At 50.1% G+C, this 25,627-nt stretch overlaps 4 protein-coding genes across 4 annotated transcripts; 2 read left to right on the forward strand and 2 right to left on the reverse strand.

Moving 5' to 3' along the window:
* Positions 1-1,223: 1,223 nt before the first annotated feature.
* UHO2_04455 (uncharacterized protein) lies at positions 1,224-2,189 on the reverse strand (the record flags this gene model as incomplete). The annotated part of the gene is made up of 4 exons (XM_041558447.1): positions 1,224-1,447; positions 1,575-1,656; positions 1,865-2,094; positions 2,162-2,189. The coding sequence occupies 4 exons, from the start codon at positions 2,187-2,189 to the stop codon at positions 1,224-1,226; spliced, it is 564 nt and encodes a 187-aa protein (XP_041414381.1).
* A 2,033-nt stretch (positions 2,190-4,222) lies between these two features.
* On the forward strand, positions 4,223-7,438 carry UHO2_04456 (uncharacterized protein; the record flags this gene model as incomplete). The annotated part of the gene is made up of 2 exons (XM_041558448.1): positions 4,223-5,616; positions 5,857-7,438. The coding sequence occupies 2 exons, from the start codon at positions 4,223-4,225 to the stop codon at positions 7,436-7,438; spliced, it is 2,976 nt and encodes a 991-aa protein (XP_041414382.1).
* Positions 7,439-16,011: 8,573 nt separating this feature from the next.
* Positions 16,012-18,291, forward strand: UHO2_04457 (uncharacterized protein; the record flags this gene model as incomplete). The annotated part of the gene is made up of 1 exon (XM_041558449.1): positions 16,012-18,291. The coding sequence occupies one exon, from the start codon at positions 16,012-16,014 to the stop codon at positions 18,289-18,291; it is 2,280 nt and encodes a 759-aa protein (XP_041414383.1).
* Positions 18,292-18,401: 110 nt separating this feature from the next.
* UHO2_04458 (uncharacterized protein) lies at positions 18,402-19,925 on the reverse strand (the record flags this gene model as incomplete). The annotated part of the gene is made up of 1 exon (XM_041558450.1): positions 18,402-19,925. One exon carries the CDS (start codon positions 19,923-19,925, stop codon positions 18,402-18,404), a length of 1,524 nt encoding a protein of 507 aa, XP_041414384.1.
* Between the last annotated feature and the right edge of the window lie 5,702 nt (positions 19,926-25,627).

Here is a 25,627-nt window from a genome sequence, read left to right on the forward strand (position 1 = left end):
GTATGAAAGTGTAGGCGAAAAACTGGCTGAACACCTCGTCTTTCAGTACCGAGCAGCTCGTCAACTCACGAGTTGAACCCGACAGCCGAGGGCCTTTGAACAAATCCAACTCCGATGCGGTCATACAAGGAGTGGGCATCCCATACGTTACGCTACAATGTTGCGAATGTCGTTCAGGTAAAGGCCACTGTTGCATGGAGATCACTTTAGGAAGCGAAGGCCTGTATGGCTATATGCTCCTCGCTTCCCCCTCTCGGCTGCAAAGGGACAGCCTTGCACAACTGTTGGATTAACCTTATCACGGCTATCCGTAAGACTCCTTTATCTTCTCAGATGTAGCAGTGCATAGCATTATCATGGGGCTCTGGGCATGGGGTCCTGCTCCCCTCTAAGGTTTAAGCGCAGGGCAGACACGTTTGGCGTGTCTGATCTGAATCTCTGCGAAAATGCCATGAATTAAGGGACGAATGCCATCGGAACCGACAAGCAGGTCAACCAAAACCATGACGATATCGATATCCTGATATAGCTACTGCCTGTTATCAATCTCGAATGAACAGAAGAGCATGAAAACGCTAACCCGCATGTTGGACGACCAGGCGCACAACCTCGAGCCACTAAGGCGTCAATCATCGCAACCTCACGCTGCTTTTCATGCGACATTTGCTGCTTTCGCTCTGCCAGAAAAGAACAAAACGTTTTGCTGTACAGAAGAGCGCACGTTGCTTCCTGCGGATGTCGTCAGAACCCCAAAATAAAGCTTTCTGCGAACCTGGTAAAATCAATTGAAAGGAAAACAGAAGATTGCTCCTACAGTCACCTCTATCTCCGCAGGTTCTAGAAAGATGATGGAGTCTTCTTTTGCAGTAGTGCAGCAGACCGCAGCGGGGAACCCAAGAAGCATGCAAATGAAATCAGACGCCGGACGAATGAATGAAAGAAGCCGGACAACACGGCAAGCTCATCTGCAGGGAGGTGTGCAACAGGCTACACAGATTTCTGGAATGTTTGCTTTGCTGCACGCCGACAGCGAAATCCAGCCTAGACGCCTGGACGCCCTTCTTTGCATGCTCGCGCCTGTTCATTTCGCTCCGCCCTCTTTGACAGCTTATCATCCTTTCCTGCTGCTTTACCCTTTTTTTCTTTTTTTTTTTTTTTTTTTTTTTTTTTTCTTTTTCTTTTTCTTTTTTTTTCTTTCTAAAGCCAGCTGTACATCCTATGGTTCAAGCTTTGTACATCCTACGATGTTCTATGCGTTTGGACCTCGTTGAAGGGGCTGATTGAGAACATTCTTCGCAGTGAACTGCGTCGGGAGAAGGTCGGTCGGACTTGGAATTTCCGAGCTCTAAATGTTTCAAAAGTTTTGCTTTTCTCAGCCGACAACTTTCAAAACTTTTGCTCTTTTCATCTCGATCAATTTGCATTTTGATCTCCCGATCAAACATCGCTGCGAGCAAGCACATGGTTTCATCATTCATCCAGCACTGCTTCTAAACTTGGACCTCGCTCACGCACAGGCACAACGGAAATCCACCAGAGGTTACTCATACTGCCTTCAATATAGCACCGCATACCGTTGTCATTCTTGTTACTGGATCCCAAGGCTAAGTGAAATACAGCGAAGCTCTCATCTGGCAGCATAACTGCCAGCGTGACCTAAGATTGCGCGACGTTCACCTGGCTTTCTGAGACAACCCAGGCTGGCGTGGCATGGGTGCAGCCACGCCATCATTGAGGGACCACGCTGAGCATGGCATACTGTACTGGTATGTGTGAGACAAGATCTGCGCCATGTGTCTCTCTTCAGTTCGAGGAGGAGAAACGACAAACTGATCTGTATAGTCATTCAGACCGGTCCGCTTACAATCTGACGCACAAAACATTTTTTTTTTTCCCGTTCAATTTTTATGTTTCGACTCGATCTGGGTCCGAAAATCCGATCTACTGGGTTTGGAGGTAACCGAGGCTGTGATGTACTCGCATGGCGTTGAGCGCTAGAAAGATCTGCAAGCGAGGGTGACGCTTCCTTGACATCCTTTGCTCTTAGAGTGGTCAAGTCGACTGGCTCCCATTCTTTAATGGAGGGGGAGTTGGCTGTGAAACAAGAGAAGCTCCTTTGCATGCTGCGAGATATACGAAAGGAGAATGATCCCTGCCACACCTCCGTCCTGGACTCGCATAGAACACATCTTGCAGCATTTGCTTGGTCATGGGAGGTATTGCAAATTGTTCTCACTTCCTAGAGATACCTGACCAAAGCCCTGCCATCACCGCCCCTCAACGCCGGGTCTTTGAAATCCGACATCTTCGTCGCCGTAGTAACGTGACTTGTGATCCTGACGAAAGCCGCCTTACCACCCTTATCTCTGCTTGCGGGACCGGGGCCAATTTGTCGACCTTGGTGTTCAAGCATTAGCCGTCTAGCGAACCAAGTAATGTAAGTGTCAAACTTTGCAACTGCCAAAGCTTTCGACCACGTTGTGTTAGCACCCATTAGCCTGTTTCAGCTGCTGCAAGTACGGAGACTATTTTCATGCGATACCGTCGTCATGATAGCATCTTGCTTTCAGAGTTGGGAAGAGAGATCACCGGAAACAACCGGTTGCTTTGCTCTTCTTTGCTCTGCTTTCCTCCTGATCGATGTCTAGACACCAGAACATGATCAGACTTGACTATGACTTGGCACCTTCAAGACGGCAAAATCTGATCTCTTCGGCTCGCCTGTTGGTTTTTTCCCTCGTTAAAACGAGTTTGGTCTCGTGTGTGCCGTTGCGAGCTAAGCCATTAGCTCAAACTTTCTCCATCGCTACCGCGGTCACCGTTGCCGAAGCCATTTCTAAAGTCGTCTTCTGAGTGTAGAAAGGGTGGAGGAGCCTTGCTTTGTTGGCTTTTGATGTATTGCTTGTCGTCGACAGAGCATACGGAGAGGGTCGCAAACACAAACCCTTTTGCGCCGTGTTTGATTATCCGGGTTTCAGATTAGAAACTACAAACAGTTTACACAAATAAAGATGTATAAAACATTTATTTCTCTTTTGTGTTTGCTAGAGCCAGAGCCAGAGCCACGAGGATTTGCGTATTGCTGCTTGGCTATATTTTATTTTAGGCTACCAAAGCTCTTTCCTTTGCGCCGCTCAGTCACCCAACACAACCCTTCAGGCAGCAGTAGTTGTGCGTCGGTGAAACGACATCTGTGCGTTGGCGTGAGAGATGCACAGAATGAAGAGTCTGCTGTTCGACCCTCTTGTGTCTCCTTTCCAAGCCTGAACAGGAGAATCCAGCCGACACACAAGTGCCGTTTTACATCTGCAACACTTCCAAACCACGAGGCGAGTCCACGTTCAGCTGAGCTCTGTTCTGCTGAATTGAGAGGGCTGTCAAGGCGGTTCAGCATGCGTTTGTTGCTGTTCTGTCTGATACCCCCCTCCTTCCTCTCCACCTTGCTGCCTCCCTGCCTCCCTGCCGCAAAGTCACATCACTCGTTTACCTACGGCACCCTCAAAACCTTGTCTACTATTTTCAGAAAGTGGAGCAGCATCATTGAACCGCTTATACCTCTCTCGCACCTTGCGCATGAGAAGGCTACTTGGTCCCTACCTACACCTTTGCTCCTTTCAGCACCTCGACTACGGCCGCCAACTCTCAGACTCATCTCAAGTTTGCACTGTAGCAAACTTTGCCATCATCAGATAGCAGTCGGTCACCGTTAGCACTTTTTAGTCTGTCTTAGTTGCAACCCTCTCTACGAAGTCACAGTTCGATTGCGAGAGCGCTATTCGAGGTCTACTCTCCTTGCCCGGTAACCGCTGCTTTGTCATAACGCCTTGCAGCACGGATGGCAACCTTTTATTGTGATCTCATCGTTGATCATGCCAGCATAGCCTACAACATCACCATCACCCTCGTTTCTTCCTCCCGACCCTGCGCCACGACATCACCCTCTCCAGCCGCGGACAATACCCTCTATGCCCTTATCTTCTGCCAGCACAAACGTTCTCCCTACTCAAGCCCTGTTGCTCATGTTGTAAGGCAACGTTTTCCTCGTGCATAGAGCTGTTCTGCAAAGGCAATCGTAGCAGCTTGTACATGCTCTGAGCATCGACGATCGCCTTATCTCGCCAAACTTTCTCCTCTTCCGTTGGCTTGCCCCTTGCTCATCCTTTTTTCACCTGTCTCTGATACCCATCAGTAGCCTTGCACAGCAGTCTCGACGCTCGCAATCATGCTTGCCGCACAGACGAATAGACCTCCGGAGATAGGCATGCGCACGCCAGAGTCGTCCATTCATGCGCTTCGATCTCCCGCCAATCGAAGCCAGCAGATGGCGAATGCTACCGCTCGCACCTTCTCTCCTCTTCCTTCCTCATCTCCATCACCATCGCACGCTAATCTCACATTTTCCGGCGCTAGTGTACCCAGGTTTCATACCACCACACGAAAAACTTTAGATCTTCGCAACACGTGCTCGCCTAGGCTTCCCGACCTCGACTTTCTCGCTGCACCCGTACAACGCATCGGTCACCAGCACAGCCAGCCAGGACAGTCTAGCACTTCATCGTCTTCGTCTTCAAGCATGCCAGCATTTAAAGCAGAAGATTACAGCTCTTTCTTCGACGGCTTTGCAGCACCTCAAAGTTCGAGCCTTGCTCAAACACATTTAGAAGACGAAGACAACACCAACAATTTTGGTTTCGCTTCGCTTCCTCTCAATCTTCACGGATCAAAGGACGACGAAGAAGACCTCAAAGTTCTCAGTGCACTCAGCTTCACCGATTCGATCAGGATGAATCTCGAAGCACTCACACGCAACAGCGCGGATCATTACGCATATACAGCGGATAGTTACGTGGATCCTAACGTGGACTACGGTGCTAAGGCAGTCGACGATGCCAACGAGACAGCTTGGATCAACAGCTCGTATGCGCAGCTATCGCTTGCTCAGGATGGCAATAATGCCAACAGAGAGCAGCGTCCTCGTCACCATCAGAGGTCATTCGAGCGTAGTCAAGACTCCCAGGACAAGGGTAGTCTCGAGGCATCTTCAACCAGGGACTCGCCTCCTTCTGATGGCTTAACTTTGGGCAGGAGCTCCAGTGATGCCAATGACGATGAGCTCCGAACACCACCCGAGCCCAGCTACGAGAGGTTCGAGCCGGTTGATGGTCCCGCCTCGCACGAAAGGGCTATTCCTCAGTCATCAGCCCAGCGATCGCCCATCCCATCACACCAGGCTCCAGCCTCGACCCCGTCTTCCAACCAAGCCACACCTGTAGCAGCACAAGCTCCTCAGCTGGGCTCGCCCTTCCAGCCCTCTCGACCTCAGTTCCGCCAGGCACACCTCTCGCAGTATCGTGCCGAACCACAGGAAGCTTTCTCGCGTTACCAGATTGGCAACAGCTCCGAGATCGAGTTGCTCAGCGACAATGTTCACGCACTGAGACGTGCGGCAGGTAAAGCAAAGATGACTCCTTGGCAAAACGAGTCTGTCGCTTCTTCGCAATCTGCTCACAGCCTCGGGCTCAGTCGACACAGCTCCTCGGTCTTTGCTATCCACGAAAGCAACAAGCCTTTCAGTCGACTAGGTCCTCAAGACATCGCATTCAGCGCTACAACAATGTAAGTTTCACTGCAACCCACTTGATCCGATCCGGTTTTGTTAATTGCCGCCGTTGGCTCAGCTTGGATCTGACCCGCGGATGGCAAGGCATGACATACCGTGGCGTTGAGCTGCGTTCATGCGGACATGTCATTGTGCGCAATTCTCAGCTCCACCACTTGAAACCTGGATATGCCTTGCTCACTCAAGCTTTTGATGCGACGACAACTTACATTTGACTCCGATCGCATAAACCACAGCCCGGAACAACGTCTCACAGCTGAAGACTGCGTCAATAGCATTGTCTCGCGTTACCCAACGCTTTGTGATGCTCCTCTTCGCGAGTTTGGCGAAGATGGCCAGCCTCTACCTCCCACTAAGAAGCAAGAGACTAGCGCTGAAGAGCGTCAGGCGCGTAAGCAAGCGCTTCGAGTACAGTTCTGCGCCAAGCAGCGTCTTTCATTGATCAAGGCAATGGTGGTAATGGAGTCCCGTTCAGCATCTTGGAAGCGGATCGGACCCTTCAACCCCTCGAACCACAACACGAACAGCGCCTCTGCATCGGTGATCTCTCACCAGCAGCCGTCGCGTGAGGTGTCGCCCCGATCCCCAACTGAAGTCGCTCGCCTTCCACCCATGCCCAGCCCATGGTCGATGGAGATCCACCACGAACAGCTTGATGTAGCCCAGATCAAGGGCAAGTCGAAGAAGACAATCGAGCTTGCCTCACTCCGCATCAACGCTTGCTGCGTCAAGTGCGACGGGAGCGGACTCGGTGCTTGTGTCACTTGCAAGGCCGAACAGGCTGACGAATGTTTCTGGTGCTCTGGTACGGGCCGAGAGAAGACTCGCGCCCAAGCCTGGTGTCGCCGCTGCCAAGGTGCCGGTGTGCTGAAGTGCAACACCTGCCACGGTAGCCTCAAGTCGGACTGCCGTTCGTGCGAGGGTACTGGTACAGGCGAGTACGGCTTCTTCGTCGATGTGTTCGTCAAGCGTGTCGAGATGCCAGCTGTGCCGGTCTCGACGCTCTTCCCTCAGTTCGACGACTCCTTGAACTTCGAGCCCAACTACGACAAGGTTCGAGCTGCAGCAACTCTGACATTGTGGGATTCGATCCTCAAGCTCACCGAGGCTCGAAGTCAGGCAGTGATGCTGAAGGGCGGCAAGGGTAAGAGCAAGGACATGGTGCCTGTAATGGCTGCGTGCGTTTGGGAGAACTCGACAACCCACGTCGTTGCAGTCGATGTCCCGCTTGCTGCCAGGTTCAAGAAAGGTGCCACACCAGCCTTGCGACCAGAGGGCCTCCACAGGAAGATACCGGCCCAACGAAGATTCTTCACCGTTCCTGCTGATGCCGATCTTCGCTCCGTCGAGATGTCCGAGGAAGAGGTGAAGAAGATCACCTCTCCCTCCCTTCACAAGAGGAACCTCCCTCGTGCTGGCGGAGAAGGCTCGCACTCAGCTGCCAACAGTCCAGCAATGAGTTCTATCGAATTCGGCCCCTCTGCCTCGCCTCCTCTTGCCATCCCTGAGGAAGGCGCAGTGGTCTCTGGCTACTCGACTCCGACTCGGGTCCCGAGCCCACGCTCAGATGTTGGCCCAGCCAAACCAGCAGCACGAGAGTTCTTTCATCACCTAAGCCCACTCTCTCAGCTTTCTGCTGCAACTCAATCTCCCGCTCCCTCGCCATCTGCTTCCTTTGTTCACCAGAACCAGAGCCAGGTGTTTGACTCTAACGCTCTTGGCAGCAAGCAGAGGAGACCTTCCGCAGGTCACATCTTGACCAAGAAGCTCAGCTCCAACATCCTCAACAAGTTGGGAGCCCATCGAGGTTCCCTCTAATCACAGATACTTTCGTTTTTCAGTAGTCCTTACCCGTCAAATAGATAGTTTACGCATTCGTTTCTTTCTTCGCCAGTCTCGTATTCCGCAGCATTTGGTCAATATAGTGGAATGGGTATCCAAGTAGATGGTCGAACTGTGTTCTGTGTGTGATGTTACGCTTGAATGTGATTCGACAGCCCACCTTCCGCAAGCAACTTCGGCTTCTTATGCTGGCCTTACCTCGTCATCTTACGCCAATTCGCATGAAGTGGGAGGAACTCCTGAGAACATCGAATGAAGTCGGCGCAAGAGGAGCATCGCCATCGCTGATGGTGACAAAGAACGTATGAGGAGAGTACAAAGAGGAGGACTACGCCAAGTAGGAGAGACCCCTAGGGGTTGATGAGGTCAATCGATCTCACCCAACCACCGAGTGAGAGGAACAGGAGGAGGACGAGCAGTATGGCAGAGGCCATGCTCCCCTCAGAAGGAGCAGGAGCAGTGTCGTATATATACTGCTCGTTCTCTTTATCTCCTCAAGCTCTATCGAACCCTATACTATTCACAAGATAAGGGACCAGAGGATTTCTCATTTCACCATAGCATACAAGTGGATCCTCATCCACTCTACTCTATACTTTACTTACTCTTTACTTGATTCGTAGTTATGTATCATTGCAATAGCATAGCTTTGCAACAACATCTTGAACGTGTGTGTTGTATCACCGTCGGACGTCAACTGTAGGCGGTGTTCCTTAACACTTGCAGTCCAGTCTCTCACTGTAGGTGGTGTTGTGTCATAGGACCGGATGCGCAGGAAGGACTGGAATCATATGAGGAAAGACCATGCGCAGGAATCGCAGGATCGGGCAAATGAAGGGTTCTGACAGAGTTCATCGAGATCAGTAGTATTGAGGCCCTATGACAGAATTTGTTAGAATCGGTACAAGCATGATCTTACAGCAAAGTCTGTTGGGATCAGTAGTATCATGACTGTATGACAGATCTTACAGAAACTGGTTAGAGGATGCCTCTCTCACAGATCTCACAATGGGACATACAGTGATGACATTGGGTTCCACACCCTGATGAGGTAGGTGTCACAGGGCCAGCGGGCCAGCGTATGAAGGGTGCACCAAATTGACCAACGGCAATCATGGTAATGTCACAGGGTCAGCAGATCAGTGTATGAAGGGTGCACCAAATTGATCGGTGTCATGGGCCTGAATGCTCAAGAAGCAGGAGGGTCACTGGTTCATATGGAAGGAGCACAGGTATCGGAGATCTGGTCAATACCAGTAGAGAGCATGGTCATAGTGCAGTCTCCATGGAGACCATGGACTCCTACAGACTCACATGCAGAAGAGGACCAAGCTCAAGGAGCAGGCACAGCCATGAAGAGGACCAAGCTCAAGGAGCATGCAGATGGTTACCACTCAGGGGCTTGAGAGACAAGAGTCAAAGGAACTGTCACTGGTCAAAGGAGAAGGAGCAGTGTATAGGAAACTGGCAAGCAGGTCCTGAGGAGGAGGAGCAGTGTCGAAGGAGTCGACACCACTCAGGAGGCACAGGGGTGCCAAGCAAGCAGGATAGCAAGGAGGAGGAGCAGTGTCGAAGGAGTCGACAGAGGCACAGGGGTGCCAAGCAAGCAGGATAGCTCAAGGAGGACAGGAGTGGTGTGTCATGGGCCTAGATGCTCAAGAAGCAGGAGGGCCACTGGTTCATATGGAAGGAGCACAGGTATCGAAGAACTAGTCGATACCAGTAGAGAGCATGGTCGTAGTGCAGTCTCCATGGAGACCATGGATTCCTATGGACTCACATGCAAAGGAGCACTGAGCCATATGTGAGGAAGGCCAGGCACAGCCATGAGGAGGACCAAGCTCATGGAGCAGGCACAGCCACGAAGGGGACCAAGCTCAAGGAGCATGCAGATGGTTACCACTCAGGGGCTCGAGAGACAAGAGTCAAAGGAACTGTCACCGGTCAAAGGAGAAGGAGCAGTGTATAGGACACTGGCAAGCAGGTCCTGAGGAGGAGGAGCTGTGTTGAAGGAGTCGACACCAGGTCATGAGGAGGAGGAGCAGTGTCGAAGGAGTCGACACCAGGTCATGAGGAGGAGGAGCAGTGTCAAAGGAGTCGACACCACTCAAGAGGCACAGGGGTGCCAAGCAGGAGAGGCCCCTGAGCAGTACTTGATGAAGAAGGTACTCTCTGGAGAGAGAGCAGGAGCAGCATTGCTGGCGATGCTGTGAAGAGGTATATAACCATGCTTTCTTATCATCATAGGTCAAGTGGAGGCTCATCCACTCTACTCACCATAACTAGTTATCACTTCAGCATAAGTATATATTAGTTTCAGTCAGCATAGCAGCAATCTATCAAGGTTGCTCCTCATCATAGTGTGTGTGTTGTATCACCACTACCTGACGTCTGAAGGCGCCCATAGCAGGTTAGCGGTCCAGATCAAGATAGAACTGAAGGCAGTAGTCCACTGCAGTGTGGGGATCACTTCAAGCATCAAGTCAACACACTGGACACTCGTGTTGATGCCACCAACCTTATCACCAACACCATCAACCTCATTATCATCAACACTCACCAACCTTATCACCAATGTCATCAACCTCATCATCATCAATACTCACACCAGACCTTGGTGTCATCATAACCGAAGCATTGATGTTGATCGTGCCGAGCTACCCCTGAATGGAGTGTCCACAGAGGTCAGCCGAAACCTACAATAGTATATACAACGAACACCACCTGCTGTCACTGTGCAACTTGATAGTCACCAATACCGAGACAATAGCTGTCGCACAGTTCGATAGTCACCGAGTATCTCGACAGACCGACCTGGGTTTCAGGCGCGAGACCCCTGACATGGTGCCAGAGGGGCCCCCTGTACAGTACTCGATGAAGAAGGTACTCTCTGGAGAGAGAGAGCAGGAGCAGCATCACTGGCAATGCTGTGAAGAGGTATATAACCATACTTTCTCATCATCAAAGGTCAAGTGGATCCTGATCCACTCTACACACATCATAACTAGTTATCACTTCAGCATAAGTATATATTAGTTTCAGTCAGCATAGTAGCAATCTGTCATGGGCCTGAGTGCGCAGAACGAGGAAGGACCGAAGTTCATATGAAGGTAGTGCAGGAATCGTGGAATCGGGTAGATCGTCGGGGCTGTGACAGAGTTCACCGAGATCGGCAGTAGAATCAGCTCTATGGCAGATCACAGCGAAATCGGCACGAGCATTGTCGATATCACAAACTGCGACAAGCGAGACCTTGTGGCAGATTCCATGGAGATCGGTAGCAAGGTTGTCCGTACGACAATTCACACGCGAGAGGGACCAAGCTCAAGTGACATGCAGATGGTTACCACTCAGGGGCCCACAAGACAGGAGTAAAAGAGAACTGTTGCCAGTCAGAAGAAGGAGAGCTGTGTAAAGGACACTGGCAAAAGGGACATGAAGAAGAGGAGCAGTGTCGATGAAGTTGACACAGCTCAGGTAAGACAGGAGGGACAAGGTCTGATACAGAGGAGGTGCCTCCTTGGAGACACCTGTACAATACTTGACAAAGAGGGTACTCTCTGGAGAGAGAGAGCAGGAGCAGTGTTGCTGGCGATGCTGCGAAGAGATATATAGGCATAACTTCTTGTCATGAATGGTCGAGTGGATCCATCCACTCTACACTCATCAAGCAACTAGTATTACTTCAAAGCAATAAGTAACATTAGTTCACAGTCAGCATAAGTAGTAATCAACAGATTGCTCCTCATCGAAGCGCATGTGTTGTATCACCGTTTCCTGATGTCCGAAGGTGGTTCATAGCAACCAGCAGTCCGGATAATCATAGAACTGAAGGCAGACGTCCACTGTGGCCCGGGGATCACTTCAAGCATTTAGTTGACACACTGGACACTCGTGTCGGCGTCAACATTCCATACCCACACCAGACCATTGGTGTCAGTATCAAGCTCACTTAGAGTCATATTATAGTTTGATCATGCCGAGCTACCTCTGGACGGAGTGTCCACAGTGGTTAGTCGAAATCTGTCATAACGATAATACAGCTACAGATTCTAACAAGAAAGGTGACAGAGAAGGCTCTGTTGCATATCTCACTAAGAATCGAAATACCATTAGCACTGTCACATAATTCGACAGAATCGGTGATAGTACAGATACTACTACTGATATCAGGTTTTAGGCATGCGATCGCTGACACAATCTATCAAGGTTGCTCCTCATCATAGTCCATGTGTTGTATCACCACTACCTGACGTCCGAAGGCAGCCCATAGCAGGTCAGCAGTCTGGATATAGATAGAACCGAAGGCAGTAGTCCACTGCAGTCCAGGGATCACCTCAAGCATCAGTCAACACACTGGACACTTGTGTTGACACCACCAACCTTATCACCAACACCATCAACCTTATCACCAACACCATCAACCTCATCATCATCAACACTCACACCAGACCTTGGTGTCATCATAACCTACACATCGATATTGATCGTGCCAAGCTACCCCTGAATGGAGTGTCCACAGAGGTCAGCCGAAACCTACAATAGTATATACAATGAATGCCACCTGCTGTCACTGCACAACTTGATAGTCACTGATACCAAGACAATAGCTGTTGCACAGTTTGATAGTCACCGAGTATCTCGACAGACCGACCTGGGTTTCAGGCGCGAGACCCCTGACAACATCAACCAAATCATTGGGAATCAATGAAGCTAATCAGGCTGGTAGCACATATGATTTATGAGACCAACCAAACTCTGGGGTCCAGGTTAATCTCACAAGGATCAATCAGGATCAGCCTGATCAGCATGCCTCAGCAAGTTGGCTGACATGAGCAAGTATCAGGAGATTCAGGAAGGAAGATACTGGCATTAGAAGGAGAAGCATATGGAGATAACCACATGTAGGAGCGGGGGACTGTCAGGGGTCTCGTGCCTGAAACCCAGGTCGGTCTGTCGAGATACTCGGTGACTATCAAACTGTGTGACAGCTATTGTCTCGGTATCAGTCTCAATGAGCTACGTCACTTGGCAACTATCAAGTTGTGTGATGACAGCAGGTGGCATTCATTGTATATACTATTGTAGGTTTCGGCTGACCTCTGTGGACACTCCATTCAGGGGTAGCTTGGCACAATCAATATCAATACATAGGTTATGATGACACCAAGGTCTGGTGTGAGTGTTGATGATGATGAGGTTGATGGTGTTGGTGATAAGGTTGGTGGCATCAACATGAGTGTCCAGTGTGTTGACTGATGCTTGAGGTGATCCCCAGACCACAGTGGACTACTGCCTTTGGTTCTATCTATATCTGGACTGCTGACCTGCTATGGGCCACCTTTGGATGTCAGGTAGTGGTGATACAACACATGCACTACAATGAGGAGCAATCTTGATAGATTGCTACTATGCTGACTGAAACTAATGTATACTTATGCTGAAGTGATAACTAGTTATGGTGTGTGTAGAGTGGATCAGGATCCACTCAACCTTTGATGATGAGAAGGTATGGTTATATACCTCTTCACAGTGTCACCAGCGACGCTGCTCCTGCTCTCTCTCCAGAGAGTACCTTCTTCATCAAGTACTGTACAGGGGGCCCCTCTAGCACCACTCCTGTCCTCCTTGAGCTATCCTGCTTGCTTGGCACCCCTGTGCCTCTTGAGTGGTGTTGACTCCTTCAACACTGCTCCTCCTCCTCAGGACCTGCTTGCCAGTTTCCTATACACTGCTCCTTCTCCTTTGACCAGTGACAGTTCCTTTGACTCTTGTCTCTCAAGCCCCTGAGTGGTAACCATCTGCATGCTCCTTGAGCTTGGTCCTCTTTGTGGCTGTGCCTGGCCCTCCTCGCATATGGGCTCAGTGCTCCTTTGCATGTGAGTCCATAGGAGTCCATGGTCTCCATGGAGACTGCACTACAACCATGCTCTCTACTGGTATCGACTAGCTCTTCGATACCTGTGCTCCTTCCATATGAACCAGTGACCCTCCTGCTTCTTGAGCATTCAGGCCCATGACACAAGCAACAAACAGCACTACAAACACTCATGCTGATACAAAAGGCTACACCTTATAGTGTTCCCAACCTAAATCCCCAGACGTGCCACATAGCCTCTGAACAGAGTGTTCAAGGAAGTCAGCCAAAACCTACCAGGATCAAGTCTCTTGGTCCTTCTCATCGAAACAGTTCAGAAAGAGTTCACTTGGACAACCTCACCAAGATCAACACAGATCATCAAACTCAGGTTTCAGGTGTGCGACCGCTTACACATGCTCGATGTAGGCTCTCAAGACAACAGTATCTGCTTGGAGCAACTCCACCAATGTAACAACAAGGTCCAAAGCAGTTGTCATTGGAGACATCTGTCATGGGCCTGGATGCTCAAGAAGCAGGAGGGTCACTGGTTCATATGGAAGGAGCACAGGTATCGAAGAGCTAGTCGATACCAGTAGAGAGCATGGTTGTAGTGCAGTCTCCATGGAGACCATGGACTCCTATGGACTCACATGCAAAGGAGCACTGAGCCATATGCGAGGAAGGCCAGGCACAGCCATGAGGAGGACCAAGCTCATGGAGAAGGCACAGCCACGAAGGGGACCAAGCTCAAGGAGCATGCAGATGGTTACCACTCAGGGGCTCGAGAGACAAGAGTCAAAGGAACTGTCGCCAGTCAAAGGAGAAGGAGCAGTGTATAGGACACCGACACCAGGTCATGAGGAGGAGGAGCAGTGTCGAAGGAGTCGACACCACTCAAGAGGCACAGGGGTGCCAAGCAGGAGAGGCCCCTGAACAGTACTTGATGAAGAAGGTACTCTCTGGAGAGAGAGCAGGAGCAGCATCGCTGGCGATGCTGTGAAGAGGTATATAACCATGCTTTCTCATCATCAAAGGTCGAGTGGATTCTCATCCACTCTACTCACCATACAACTAGTCAATACTTTAGAAACATAAGTACTCATTAGTTACAGTCAGCATAGCAGCAATCTATCAAGGTTGCTCCTCATCATAGTGTGTGTGTTGTATCACCACTACCTGACATCCGAAGGCGCCCATAGCAGGTTAGCGGTCCGGATATAGATAGAACCAAAGGCAGTAGTCCACTGCAGTCTGGGGATCACCTCAAGCATCAGTCAACACACTGGACACTCGTGTTGATGCCACCAACCTCATCACCAACACCATCAACATCATTATCATCGACATTCATCAACCTTATCACCAAACCATCAACCTCATCATCATCAACACTCACACCAGACCTTGGTGTCAACATAACCTACACATTGATATTGATTGTGCCGAGCTACCCCTGAACGGAGTGTCCACAGAGGTCAGCCAAAACCTACAATAGTATATACAACAAATGCCACCTGCTGTCACTGCACAACTTGATAGTCACTGATACCAAGACAATAGCTGTTGCACAGTTTGATAGTCACCGAGTATCTCGACAGACCGACCTGGGTTTCAGGCGCGAGACCCCTGACAACATCAACCAAATCATCAACAGCCACTGCCACCACTGCAAATGACTTCCACTCCTCAATTGTCTCAGCAAGCCCAAGCTCAGCCTCAGGAAGCCTGCCAATGCCATCCAGCCCTGCAATTTGCCTTGTCATCTGTGCAATGCTGCAAGCTTCAAAAGCACTCAAAAAAGGTCCACAAAAAGCTGCAGCAGCTTATTGATGAACTACATTGCCAGATGGCAAACTATCTAGCAACCTCATCTGAGATTGTGGTCATGCCAAGAATGGAGGTTTGCAAAATGATACAAAGGAAGAATGGGAACTTGCACCAAAACACCCATCAGAGGCTGTTGGGTTGGGGACACTGCAACTTCATCAACCGTTTGCTGGTCAAATGCCACAATGTTGCTCATGATCTGTGCTACCTGCATAAATGTGGGCAGCCAACAGTGCTTCTTACACAGCCAGAAGCATATACATCAAAGACCTGCTCTCAGTGTGGCAATCTCAATGAGAGGCTAGGTTCAAGTAAACAATTCCAATGCCCAACCTACCTCTACTTGGCAGAAGGTGACCACAACAGCACTTTCAATATGCTTATCAAGGCTATCTGTAGGACTCCTTTATCTTTGATGTAGCATTACATAGCATTATCATGGGGCCCTGGGCATGGGGTCCTGCCCCCCTCTGGGGGTAAAGTGCGGGGCAGACAGGTTTGGTGTGTCTGATCTGAATCTCTGCGAAAATGCCGTAACAGAACAACGTTCAAAAAAGTGTGAGAAAAAGTTTCTTTTGACCCTGACTTTTGGAATTTGTGTTGGCTTCTATGAGCTGCCTTGACTTCACCTTCGTACCGCACCCTACAGCTCACCTTTCTTCATCGACGCTAGAGGCAGCAAGCACCGCAATTGCCATCGCATACCCTACCCCAACAGCAAGCGACAATCGATACCGCTTTGCAAGACGTAGCCGCCCATCTCTTGCTCTGACCTGCAGATACACACACCCAGTGAACAACTCTCGGAGCAAAGCAGCGCCACCACCCACACAGAGCTTCTCAGCTCACTATCTGGACCGCCATGGATCTCTTCGCCGACTTGAACGACTCGGCTCCAAAGCCAGACATCCGCACCAAACCCGAAGAATCACTCAACCACTTCACCATCAACAAAGAGTTTGCTGAGCGCTACGTCCACAACAAACAGCGTGCTGAACTTCACCAGCTCGAAGCCAAGTATGGCAAAGATGCTCTCGCCTCCGACGACGACGGTCTCGATTCCGAAACCGATAGCGAGAGTGATGTAACAGAAGATGAAGATGGTGATCAGATCAATGCCAATGTTGATGCTGCTATCTTCCGCACGCTGCAACGTATTCGCAACAAGGATGCAGCACTGTACAATTCCAAGACAAATATCTTTGCACAGGAGGCAGAAGCAGCTGAACGAGCCGCTCGTGCCTCTGGTACCTCTTCAGCAGCATCAGCAGCAGGCAAGAAAGGCACAACAAAGAAAGAAAAGAAAGTCACTCTGCAAGACTACCAGCGTCAACGAGTGCAAGAATTGATAAAGACATCAGAGAACCCAGCCGAAGCACTTGCTGATGCGACCACTAGCGACAAAGCCAAAGGAATCTTCTACGACGCGGAGGAGGAAAGAGTGCCATTTGCACAAGAACAGGAGGAGTTGAGAAAGCAAGTCTCCCAAGCTTTCCACTCTACCGTGGATGACGAAGACGATCTTTTCGTCAAGCGTTCTGAAGCTCAGACTAATGGTTCAACCTCGTATCGCGATGCAGTGATCGCATCGCTTGGACCAGACGCAGACGAAGAAACGATTCGACAAGCCATTCGACGTCAGAAAGCTGCTGATGACGAGGAAGCCTCTGCATCCACCCCTATCGCTGTTCACGGCGAGACGGATCAGAAGGCAAACGAAGATTTCTTGCTCAACTACATCCTCAATCGCGGTTGGATCGATAAGTCTGCTGATGAGCAACGACCGGTCAAGCCTCGCCTCAACAAGTCTTTGCTCAAGTCGAAATCCACCGACGACGCTGACTCCTCCGCCCCCGCTGAAAACGGCGATGCCGACGATGTAGCGAAAAAGGCCAAGGAAGAAGGCAAAGCATACGGTCGAGACTGGGCAGCCGAAGCTGCCGCTCTCGAATCCGACGACTCCGACTTTGACGAAAAAGCAGACGCATTCGAAACCGCCTACAACTTCCGTTTCGAACAAGGCCCTGAATCGCTCACCATCCCCACCTACTCTCGTACACCGAAAGACTCTGCTCGTCGTGAAGACAACACGCGCAAACGCAAGCGAGAGGAACGTGCTGCACGCAAAGAAGAAGAGAAGCGTCTCAAGATGCAAGAGCTTTCGCGCTTGAAGAATCTGAAGAGGCAGGAGATTGTAGATAAGCTGAAGAAGTTGAGGGAGGTCACTGGGTCAAGTGCGGTAGAGCTGGAGAATTTGGATCTAGAGGGGGAGTTTGATCCAGATGCGCACGATGAGGCGATGCAGAAGGCGTTTGGGGATGCGTATTATGAGGGGGAGGATGAGGGAGAGAAGCCGGTTTGGGATGATGATATTGAGATTGATGATATTATTCAGGAGCATGAAGCGACGGTGGGAGCCGGCGGAAAGAAGAGTAAGAAGGCGAAGCAGAGTCACACGGGTGAGGACGGGGAGGATAGGATTGAGATGGATGCTGATTTCCTCGACGATTCTGCCACTGCCGATGCTGGTGCTGGTGCAGGAAGCAAAGAAGCTGCTCTCCGGGCAAGGCTAGCGGATAAGAAGTTGAGCAAGAAGGATAGGAAGAAGCTGAAGAAGAAACTCAAAGCTGCGTTGTCCAAGTCTTCTTCCAACACCCAAGGCGATGCCTCTGACTCGGATGACGAAGCGGATGGGGTGGACGAAGAAGCAATGGACGCCGACGCAGCCCCTTCTTCATCCGCCAACCCCTCCAAGCCTGCGGATAAAAAGGCAATGGCGAAGGAGATGATCGATTCATACTACAACCTCGACTATGAAGATATGATCGGCGATCTTCCAACGCGTTTCAAATACGCTCAAGTCGCTCCTGCAGACTACGGTATGTCTGCTGTCGACATCTTGCTCGCTGAGGACGAACAGTTGAACAACGTAGTTGGGTTGAAGAACTTGCAGCCGTATAAGCGAGGAAAGAACAGGCCAATGGACTTGGGTAAGAAGTTGGGTCAGTTCAGAAGAGAAGTCTACGGAAACACAAGTAAGAACAAGGAGGGAGAGGAGAAACCACAGAAGAAGAGATTGGGTAAGAAGGAAAGAATGCGTCTCAAAGCTGATGAGGGTGGCGCTGAGGGGGAGAAGAAGTAAGGTCCCTCATCACGCACCCACAACATTTGTATTGCTTGCAATTCATTTCATCCATTGCATTGTCCCTTCTCAAAAGCCCAGTGTGAGTGTTGTGTGTGAACAAGACGGTTCTATGAGCGAGCGCTCAGTGTAGCAGCCATCCCATCTTTGGGATGTAAGACACCCAACCATCTCCCAGCATCCGGCCTTGGAAGCTTGCCCATCTCACGCACATCAAACCTTTGCAAAAACATCAAGACGAAGGCCTTGATTTCCGCCACAGCCCAATATCTCCCTGGACACACCCTAACACCGTACCCGAAAGGCGTCCATGTCTTGACCGTCTCGTTGTTCTCTTTGATCCTAAACACGGGTAGTTTGCGGTCTGCGTCGTCAAACCGAGTTTCGTCGAAAGGTTGGAGGGTCTCTTGGTACGTCTCTCCCTGCTCTCCTCCAGGCCAGAACTGGGGGTTGAAGGAAGCATCGTGTACGTTCCAGTAGAGAAGTTGAAGGATGTCGCCCTGCTTGACTTGGTAATGGAGGACGGTGTTGTTGGGCCCGAGAGCGCGGATGGTGGTATCTTTGTGACAGAATCGAGGAACACTTTGGGCGGAGAAGACGCGGAGGAGCTCGTTGACAAAGTTATCGAGCGTGGGCAGGTTCTCGCCTTTGAGAAGGTCAGGATTGGAAGCAATATCGTCCGTGTTGATTGCTAGCTTCTGTTGGAGCTGCGAGAGTTCGGTTCGGATCTTGTCGATCGCATCAGGTCGATGGGAGAGCAAACACAGCAACCAGCCTGCAGAGAGTGGCGATTGTGTCGACCCCAGCCATGCAGTACGGAGCACGATGGCCACTGCATCATCATGCGGAAGCGAATACTTGTTCTCCAACTCCAACAGCTGTTCCCTGGCCTGCAAGGAACAGTCACTTAGCCATTCATCCACTTGTTCCTTAGTCAATCTCCAAAACCTATCTCTCGCCTCTATCGCTCTCTCACTCGCCATTCCCATGCAAAAGGGTGTCAATTCGGCATCCCATCTCTCGTACTCCTTATATTCACCTTTGGGCCATCTATCCGTAAACAAAGCTTCCATAGTTGCTTCAAAAAACAATTCGCTCACTGTTGCGAAGAGATCCTCTTTCCTCCCCGCTTTCAATCGATCAAACTGCCTCCTGGTCGCTTCCACAAATCGCTTCTGTAAAGCTGCCAGTCGGGATCCGGAAAAGAGATGGGAGGAATGACGGACGGTAGCTTGTCCACCTACTTGAGCGAACCACTGACCGGCAGTGGGGGAGATACGCCACATGGGTGCAGCACCGGAATGGAGAGGACCCAGTTCGAAAATATCGGGCTGTTCAATGATGTCCTTGATGGCAAGAGGGTCGCCGATGTAGGTGTTGATCATTCCGTTGGGTTCGGTGACCCGATGGACTGAACCGTAGATGCGACGTCGGAGGAGGAAGTCATCTCGGAAATTGCCGGCGGAGGGTAGGTCGGCGACCAGAGGGATCAGCGGGACTGCGTCAGAGGGGGAAGATGAGGGAGATGGGGCGCTGCTGAGCTTTGATCGAGAGAAAAGGAGGTAGCTGGCAATAAGCGCGAGCAAGGCAGCAAGTAGGGCTGGGGATGAGAGACTGAGTTGAAGATCTAACATATCTTGTCCGGCGGTCGATGGGTGCGGTCGATGGGTGCGGTCGATGGGGATGGTGGTGGTCGGAAAAGAAACCGAACCGAACTGAGCCTCTCCTCTCGTCTCCTTGAAAAGTATTCCGCTGCACCGGGTTGGTAGAAGCGCAGAAACAGGCGCACACCATCATCCCATCCTCCTTCTTATGCTTCAAGTTGGCATGCCTTGTCCCGTTATCCTTCCTCAGCCTCATTGCAACCTGCCTCACTTCCCCTCCATAGCCGCTTCCTCTTTCTAGGCGACAGACCCTTGTGAGACATGGAAGCTTCCAGATGGAAAGCTGTATCGAATCGAGCCTGTGTATGCGCTACCGGCACGCCCGACGAGCATTTGTGGCGTCAGCGAGCAGGCCAAATCGGAGCGCAGAACGTGGGAAAAATTAGGAGCTTTGCGCAAACTTTAACTTTCTTGCTCTTCTTTTCCCACGCTCTTGCGAAGCATAAGCACACATACATGCTGAAGATTACGATCCAGTAAGATGCTAAAGGATGACGCAGAGCCGATCTGGACTGAGGCCCGATCTGGTCTGAGATCGGGTACAACCTAGTCCCGCTCGTTGTCAGACATCGTCATTAAGTAGGAAGCACCCACATTCGGCATGTGCCACATAGATGTATATATATCAAGCTGAGAGCACTAGGCTCTCGCCACGTTTGTTCAGTCAATTGAGTATATATGTTTCTGTCTAAAATAGCAGTAGGGGGTATCAATTTTCGAGTGTTTTTAGAAACACGTGTTTCTCAATTTTGATGACTTTTTCCCATTTTTGAACACCCCTTTTAAGGATCCAAAAAACATGTGTTTCTAAAAACACATCTGCAGCAAATGTGACATTTGGTTTGTTTTAACATGTATGTTATTAATACTGAAGCTCATCAGTATCATGTTAGCATGTGCTTCACACTGTTACAGATGGTCATAGTCAATCAAGTCTTTTGTGGAAACATTTCACTAAGGATGAAAATGAACAGGTGCTAGGGATGTGAAGGTGTTGACAATTGGTGACATTGCCTGGACAACTGGCCCTGTGCCAACATTGCATTGTAGTCCTTGGCCATCCTCTCATGGCACCTGGAGCATGTGGTTGTGTCCTCCTGCTGTCAGCCAGTGGAAGTGAACAGCACCTGAAACATTTGCTCTTGAAGATCATGTGCCAATGAGCTGCAAAGTTGTGTCAAGGCAGGCTGCATCATGCTTTGCATACTTGCCATGCTCTCCTCCTCATACTGAGTTTGATTTGTCTGCCATTGACTCTGCATATTCCCACTCTGGCTTGGGTTGGTGCTGAGAGTCTGAACAACATCATGGACTACTTCCTCAGAGAAGGATGGGCAAAGGAGTTCAGCAACCATGTCTGGACCATCATATTGGCTTGCAAATGTATGGGTGACAATGCATGCTTGGATAGTCCTTGCTGCTGTCATACAATCCTTGACATGATACATGTTCCCTCTGTACCTGTTCAGGCACTGAAATCGATTCTTGAGGTAGGCAATGGCATGTTCAACCCAGACCTGGACTTGAGAGAGAGAGTGGTTGAAGAAATGCAGGTCATGGCTTTTCACAGCAGCTATGTGTGAGAAAGGTCCAACCATGAAGGCAGAGTGACCATACCCTCCATCAACCCAGATAAACTCACCATCATCCAAGTACAATCAAGGTTTCTTGAGGATATTGCTGCCTGAAGTCCAAACCTTTGAGTCTTGGACACTACCAGGCTGTCCAACAACTGACTCCACAATGCAAAGAGAATGAGGTAGGATGACCAGGGTGACATTCATGCTGTAAAAGCCCTTGTAGCTAAAGTGCTCCTGGCTCATCATCCCTGGCTTCCATGCAAGCAGTACATGAGTACCATTGACCACAAGCCAGCCTTTTCCCCATTCCTCTACTCCAGTAGTCCTTTGCACCCATGCAGAAGCACTTTGCCTCTCCACTTCTGATGCAAATCGCATAACCTCCTTGTTGAGTTTGAGAAGTCTGCAGACACTCTGTTCAGTCCAGCCTATCACAGTTCCAATGCTGTAGCCACATTGCAGGGAAACATCACACTCTCCAGCTCCATTTCCTGATTGCCCAAGCTGGTAAAGAGCCACTGACAGGATTTATCTGCACTGTTTGATCAAGACCTGACCAGAGTTAAATGGTTTCATTTGTTGAAGGCATTTTGCCAGCTCCTCAAAAGCCAAAGGTGTCATTTGTACCAAGCCTTGGAAAAGGGCTGGCTTCGTTGTGGCATATCGGTCCAGGAGCTCGATTAGCTTTTCGGAGCGGCCCTGTGTGTGAATCTGTGAGACTGAGTATTGTCAGGGGTCTCGCGCCTGAAACCCAGGTTGGTCTGTCACGATACTCGGTGACTATCAAACTGTGCAACAGCTATTGTCTCGGTATCGGTCTCAAAGAGCTAGTTGCTCGGCGACTATCAAGTTGTGTGATGACAGCAGGTGGTGTTCATTGTATATACTGTTGTAGGTTTCGGCTGACCTCTGTGGACACTCCATTCAGGGGTAGCTCAGCATGATCCATATTGTCATGGGCCTAAATGCTCAGGAAGCAGGAGGGTCACTGGTTCATATGGAAGGAGCACAGGTATCGAAGAGCTAGTCGATACCAGTAGAGAGCATGGTTGTAGTGCAGTCTCCATGGAGACCATGGACTCCTATGGACTCACATGCAAAGGAGAACCGAGCCACATGCGAGGAGGGCCAGGCACAGCCACAAGGAGGACCAAGCTCAAGGAGCAGGCACAGCCACGAAGAGGACCAAGCTCAGATGGTTACTACTCAGGGGCTCGAGAGACAAGAGTCATAGGACACTGGCAAGCAGGTCCTGAGGAAGAGGAGCAGTGTCGAAGGAGTCAACACCAGGTCATGAGGAGGAGGAGCAGTGTCGAAGGAGTCAACACCACTCAAGAGGCACAGGGGTGCCAAGCAGGAGAGGCCCCTGAACAGTACTTGATGAAGAAGGTACTCTCTGGAGAGAGAGCAGGAGCAGCATCGCTGGCAATGCTGTGAAGAGGTATATAACCATGCTTTCTCATCATCAAAGGTCGAGTGGATCCTCATCCACTCTACTCACCATATAACTAGTTATCACTTCAGCATAAGTATACATTAGTTTCAGTCAGCATAGCAGCAATCTATCAAGGTTGCTCCTCATCATAGTGTGTGTGTTGTATCACCACTACCTGACGTCTGAAGGTGCCCATAGCAGGTTAGCAGTCCAGATCAAGATAGAACTGAAGGCAGTAGTCCACTGCGGTCCGGGGATCACTTCAAGCATCAAGTCAACACACTGGACACTTGTGTTGACGCCACCCACCTTATCACCAACACCATCAACCTCATCATCATCAACACTCACACCAGACCTTGGTGTCATCATAGCATTGATATTGATCATGCCGAGCTACCCCTGAACGGAGTGTCCACAGAGGTCAGCCGAAACCTACGATAGTATATACAACGAACACCACCTGCTGTCACTGTGCAACTTGATAGTCACTGATACCGAGACAATAGCTGTTGCACAGTTTGATAGTCACCGAGTATCTCGACAGACCGACCTGGGTTTCAGGCGCGAGACCCCTGACACATATCACTGTGTAGGTTATGATGACACCAAGATCTGGTGTGAGTGTTGATGATGATGAGGTTGATGGTGTTGGTGATAAGGTTGGTGGCATCAACATGAGTGTCCAGTGTGTTGACTGATGCTTGAGGTGATCCCCAGACCACAGTGGACTACTGCCTTTGGTTCTATCTATATCTGGACTGCTGACCTGCTATGGGCCACCTTTGGATGTCAGGTAGTGGTGATACAACACATGCACTACAATGAGGAGCAACCTTGATAGATTGCTGCTATGCTGACTGAAACTAATATATACTTATGCTGAAGTGATAACTAGTTATGATGGGTGTGTAGAGTGGATGAGGATCCACTCGACCTTTGATGATGAGAAAGTATGGTTATATACCTCTTCACAGCATCACCAGCGACACTGCTCCTGCTCTCTCTCCAGAGAGTACCTTCTTCATCGAGTACTTGTACAGGGGGCCCCTCTAGCACCACTCCTGTCCTCCTTGAGCTATCGACTCCTTCGACACTGCTCCTCCTTCTTGCTATCCTGCTTGTTTGGCACCCTTGTGCCTCCTGAGTGGTGTTGACTCCTTCGACACTGCTCCTCCTCCTCAGGACCTGCTTGCCAGTTCCCTATACACTGCTCCTTCTCCTTTGACCAGTGATGGTTCCTTTGACTCTTGTCTCTTGAGCCCCTGAGTGGTAACCATCTGCATGCTCCTTGAGCTTGGTCCTCTTCATGGCTGTGCCTGCTCCTTGAGCTTGGTCCTCCTTGTGGCTGTGCCTGGCCCTCCTCGCATATGGCTTGGTCCTCCTTTGCATGTGAGTCCATAGGAGTCCATGGTCTCCATGGAGATTGCACTACGACCATGCTCTTTACTGGTATCAACTAGGTCTTCGATACTTGTGCTCCTTCCATATGAACCAGTGACCCTCCTGCTCCTTGAGCATCCAGGCCCATGACAAGTATCACTGCTGGGCGATGAGGGCATACATGTGAATGAGGCCTGCTGAAAGAGGTGTTGGGCCATTGTCAGTGTCAGAGCTGCTATCATAATCATCTGTATCAAAGTCTGGGTTTTGCAACTCTTCTGCATACTGATCAAGTTCAGTGGGCAATGATACTTCCAGAGTTTGAATGATGCTATTGAGCTGGTCCTGTTATGTGCTGAAGCACACCATGGTGTAGAGGACCATGAGGAAGGGAAGGGGGTTATGGTTGGAATGGAAGGTGAAGGTGATGGTGTTGGTGAAGAAGGAAGAAGGAAGAGAGAGGAGCGAGAAAGATGGTGCAAAGCATTGCACAAAGCATTGTGCATGTAGAGTGCTGTGCACACCTTTGAAAAGTGTGCACATTTGTGGATGGATGCACATCTGCTTGCTTCACCTCCTCAACTTGACTACTTCATCACACTGGTGTGCCATGTCATTCATTGACAAAGTATTTGAAGCTGGAAGCTGGGATGTTTCTCTTCCTGCTTCTCCAACTCCCCCATCCAACACAGAGCAAGAACAAGGTGCACCTCCTGTGCTTTCTCCTGTCACTTCCCCAATCAATCAGATCTCTGGTACACCTTCCACCCAATCCACCAGGCCTGCCGACAATGGGGCAAAGAAGAACTTTGTCTGGCAGGCTCAGGACATCGAGTGCCTTGTAGACATGATCTACATCAACAAGTCATATCAGTGCACAATTCTCCCTTCTCATCGCAATGAAGCCAATGAGCCCACCAACAAGCTTCACAAGGATATGGTCTATCATGACCTCAGCAGGTCAGTCTTCCCTGCCAGGTCTGTTGATCCCTCTTGCATCAAGTTCAAGGTATACTGGCTTCAAGAAACCTACCATTGGGAGAAGAAAGCTCTCTTGCTTATGGGAGCTGGAACACTGCTGAAGGACATGGATGCAATGAATCCTGTAAGTACTTTAAGACCATTGGTTATATTACTTGTGAATATGTACTTGCTGACACTTTCTCTCTACAGTCTTACATGTCTTGGGTTGCTCTCTCAGCCAAGTATCCTTGGTTTGAGAAGATGCACGAGATGATGAATGAACATGTGTTGGCAGGGCCAGCCATCCTCCT

Source organism: Ustilago hordei, assembly GCF_900519145.1.
Source record: "Ustilago hordei strain Uho2 genome assembly, contig: UHO2_contig_09, whole genome shotgun sequence".
Taxonomy (NCBI): domain Eukaryota; kingdom Fungi; phylum Basidiomycota; class Ustilaginomycetes; order Ustilaginales; family Ustilaginaceae; genus Ustilago; species Ustilago hordei.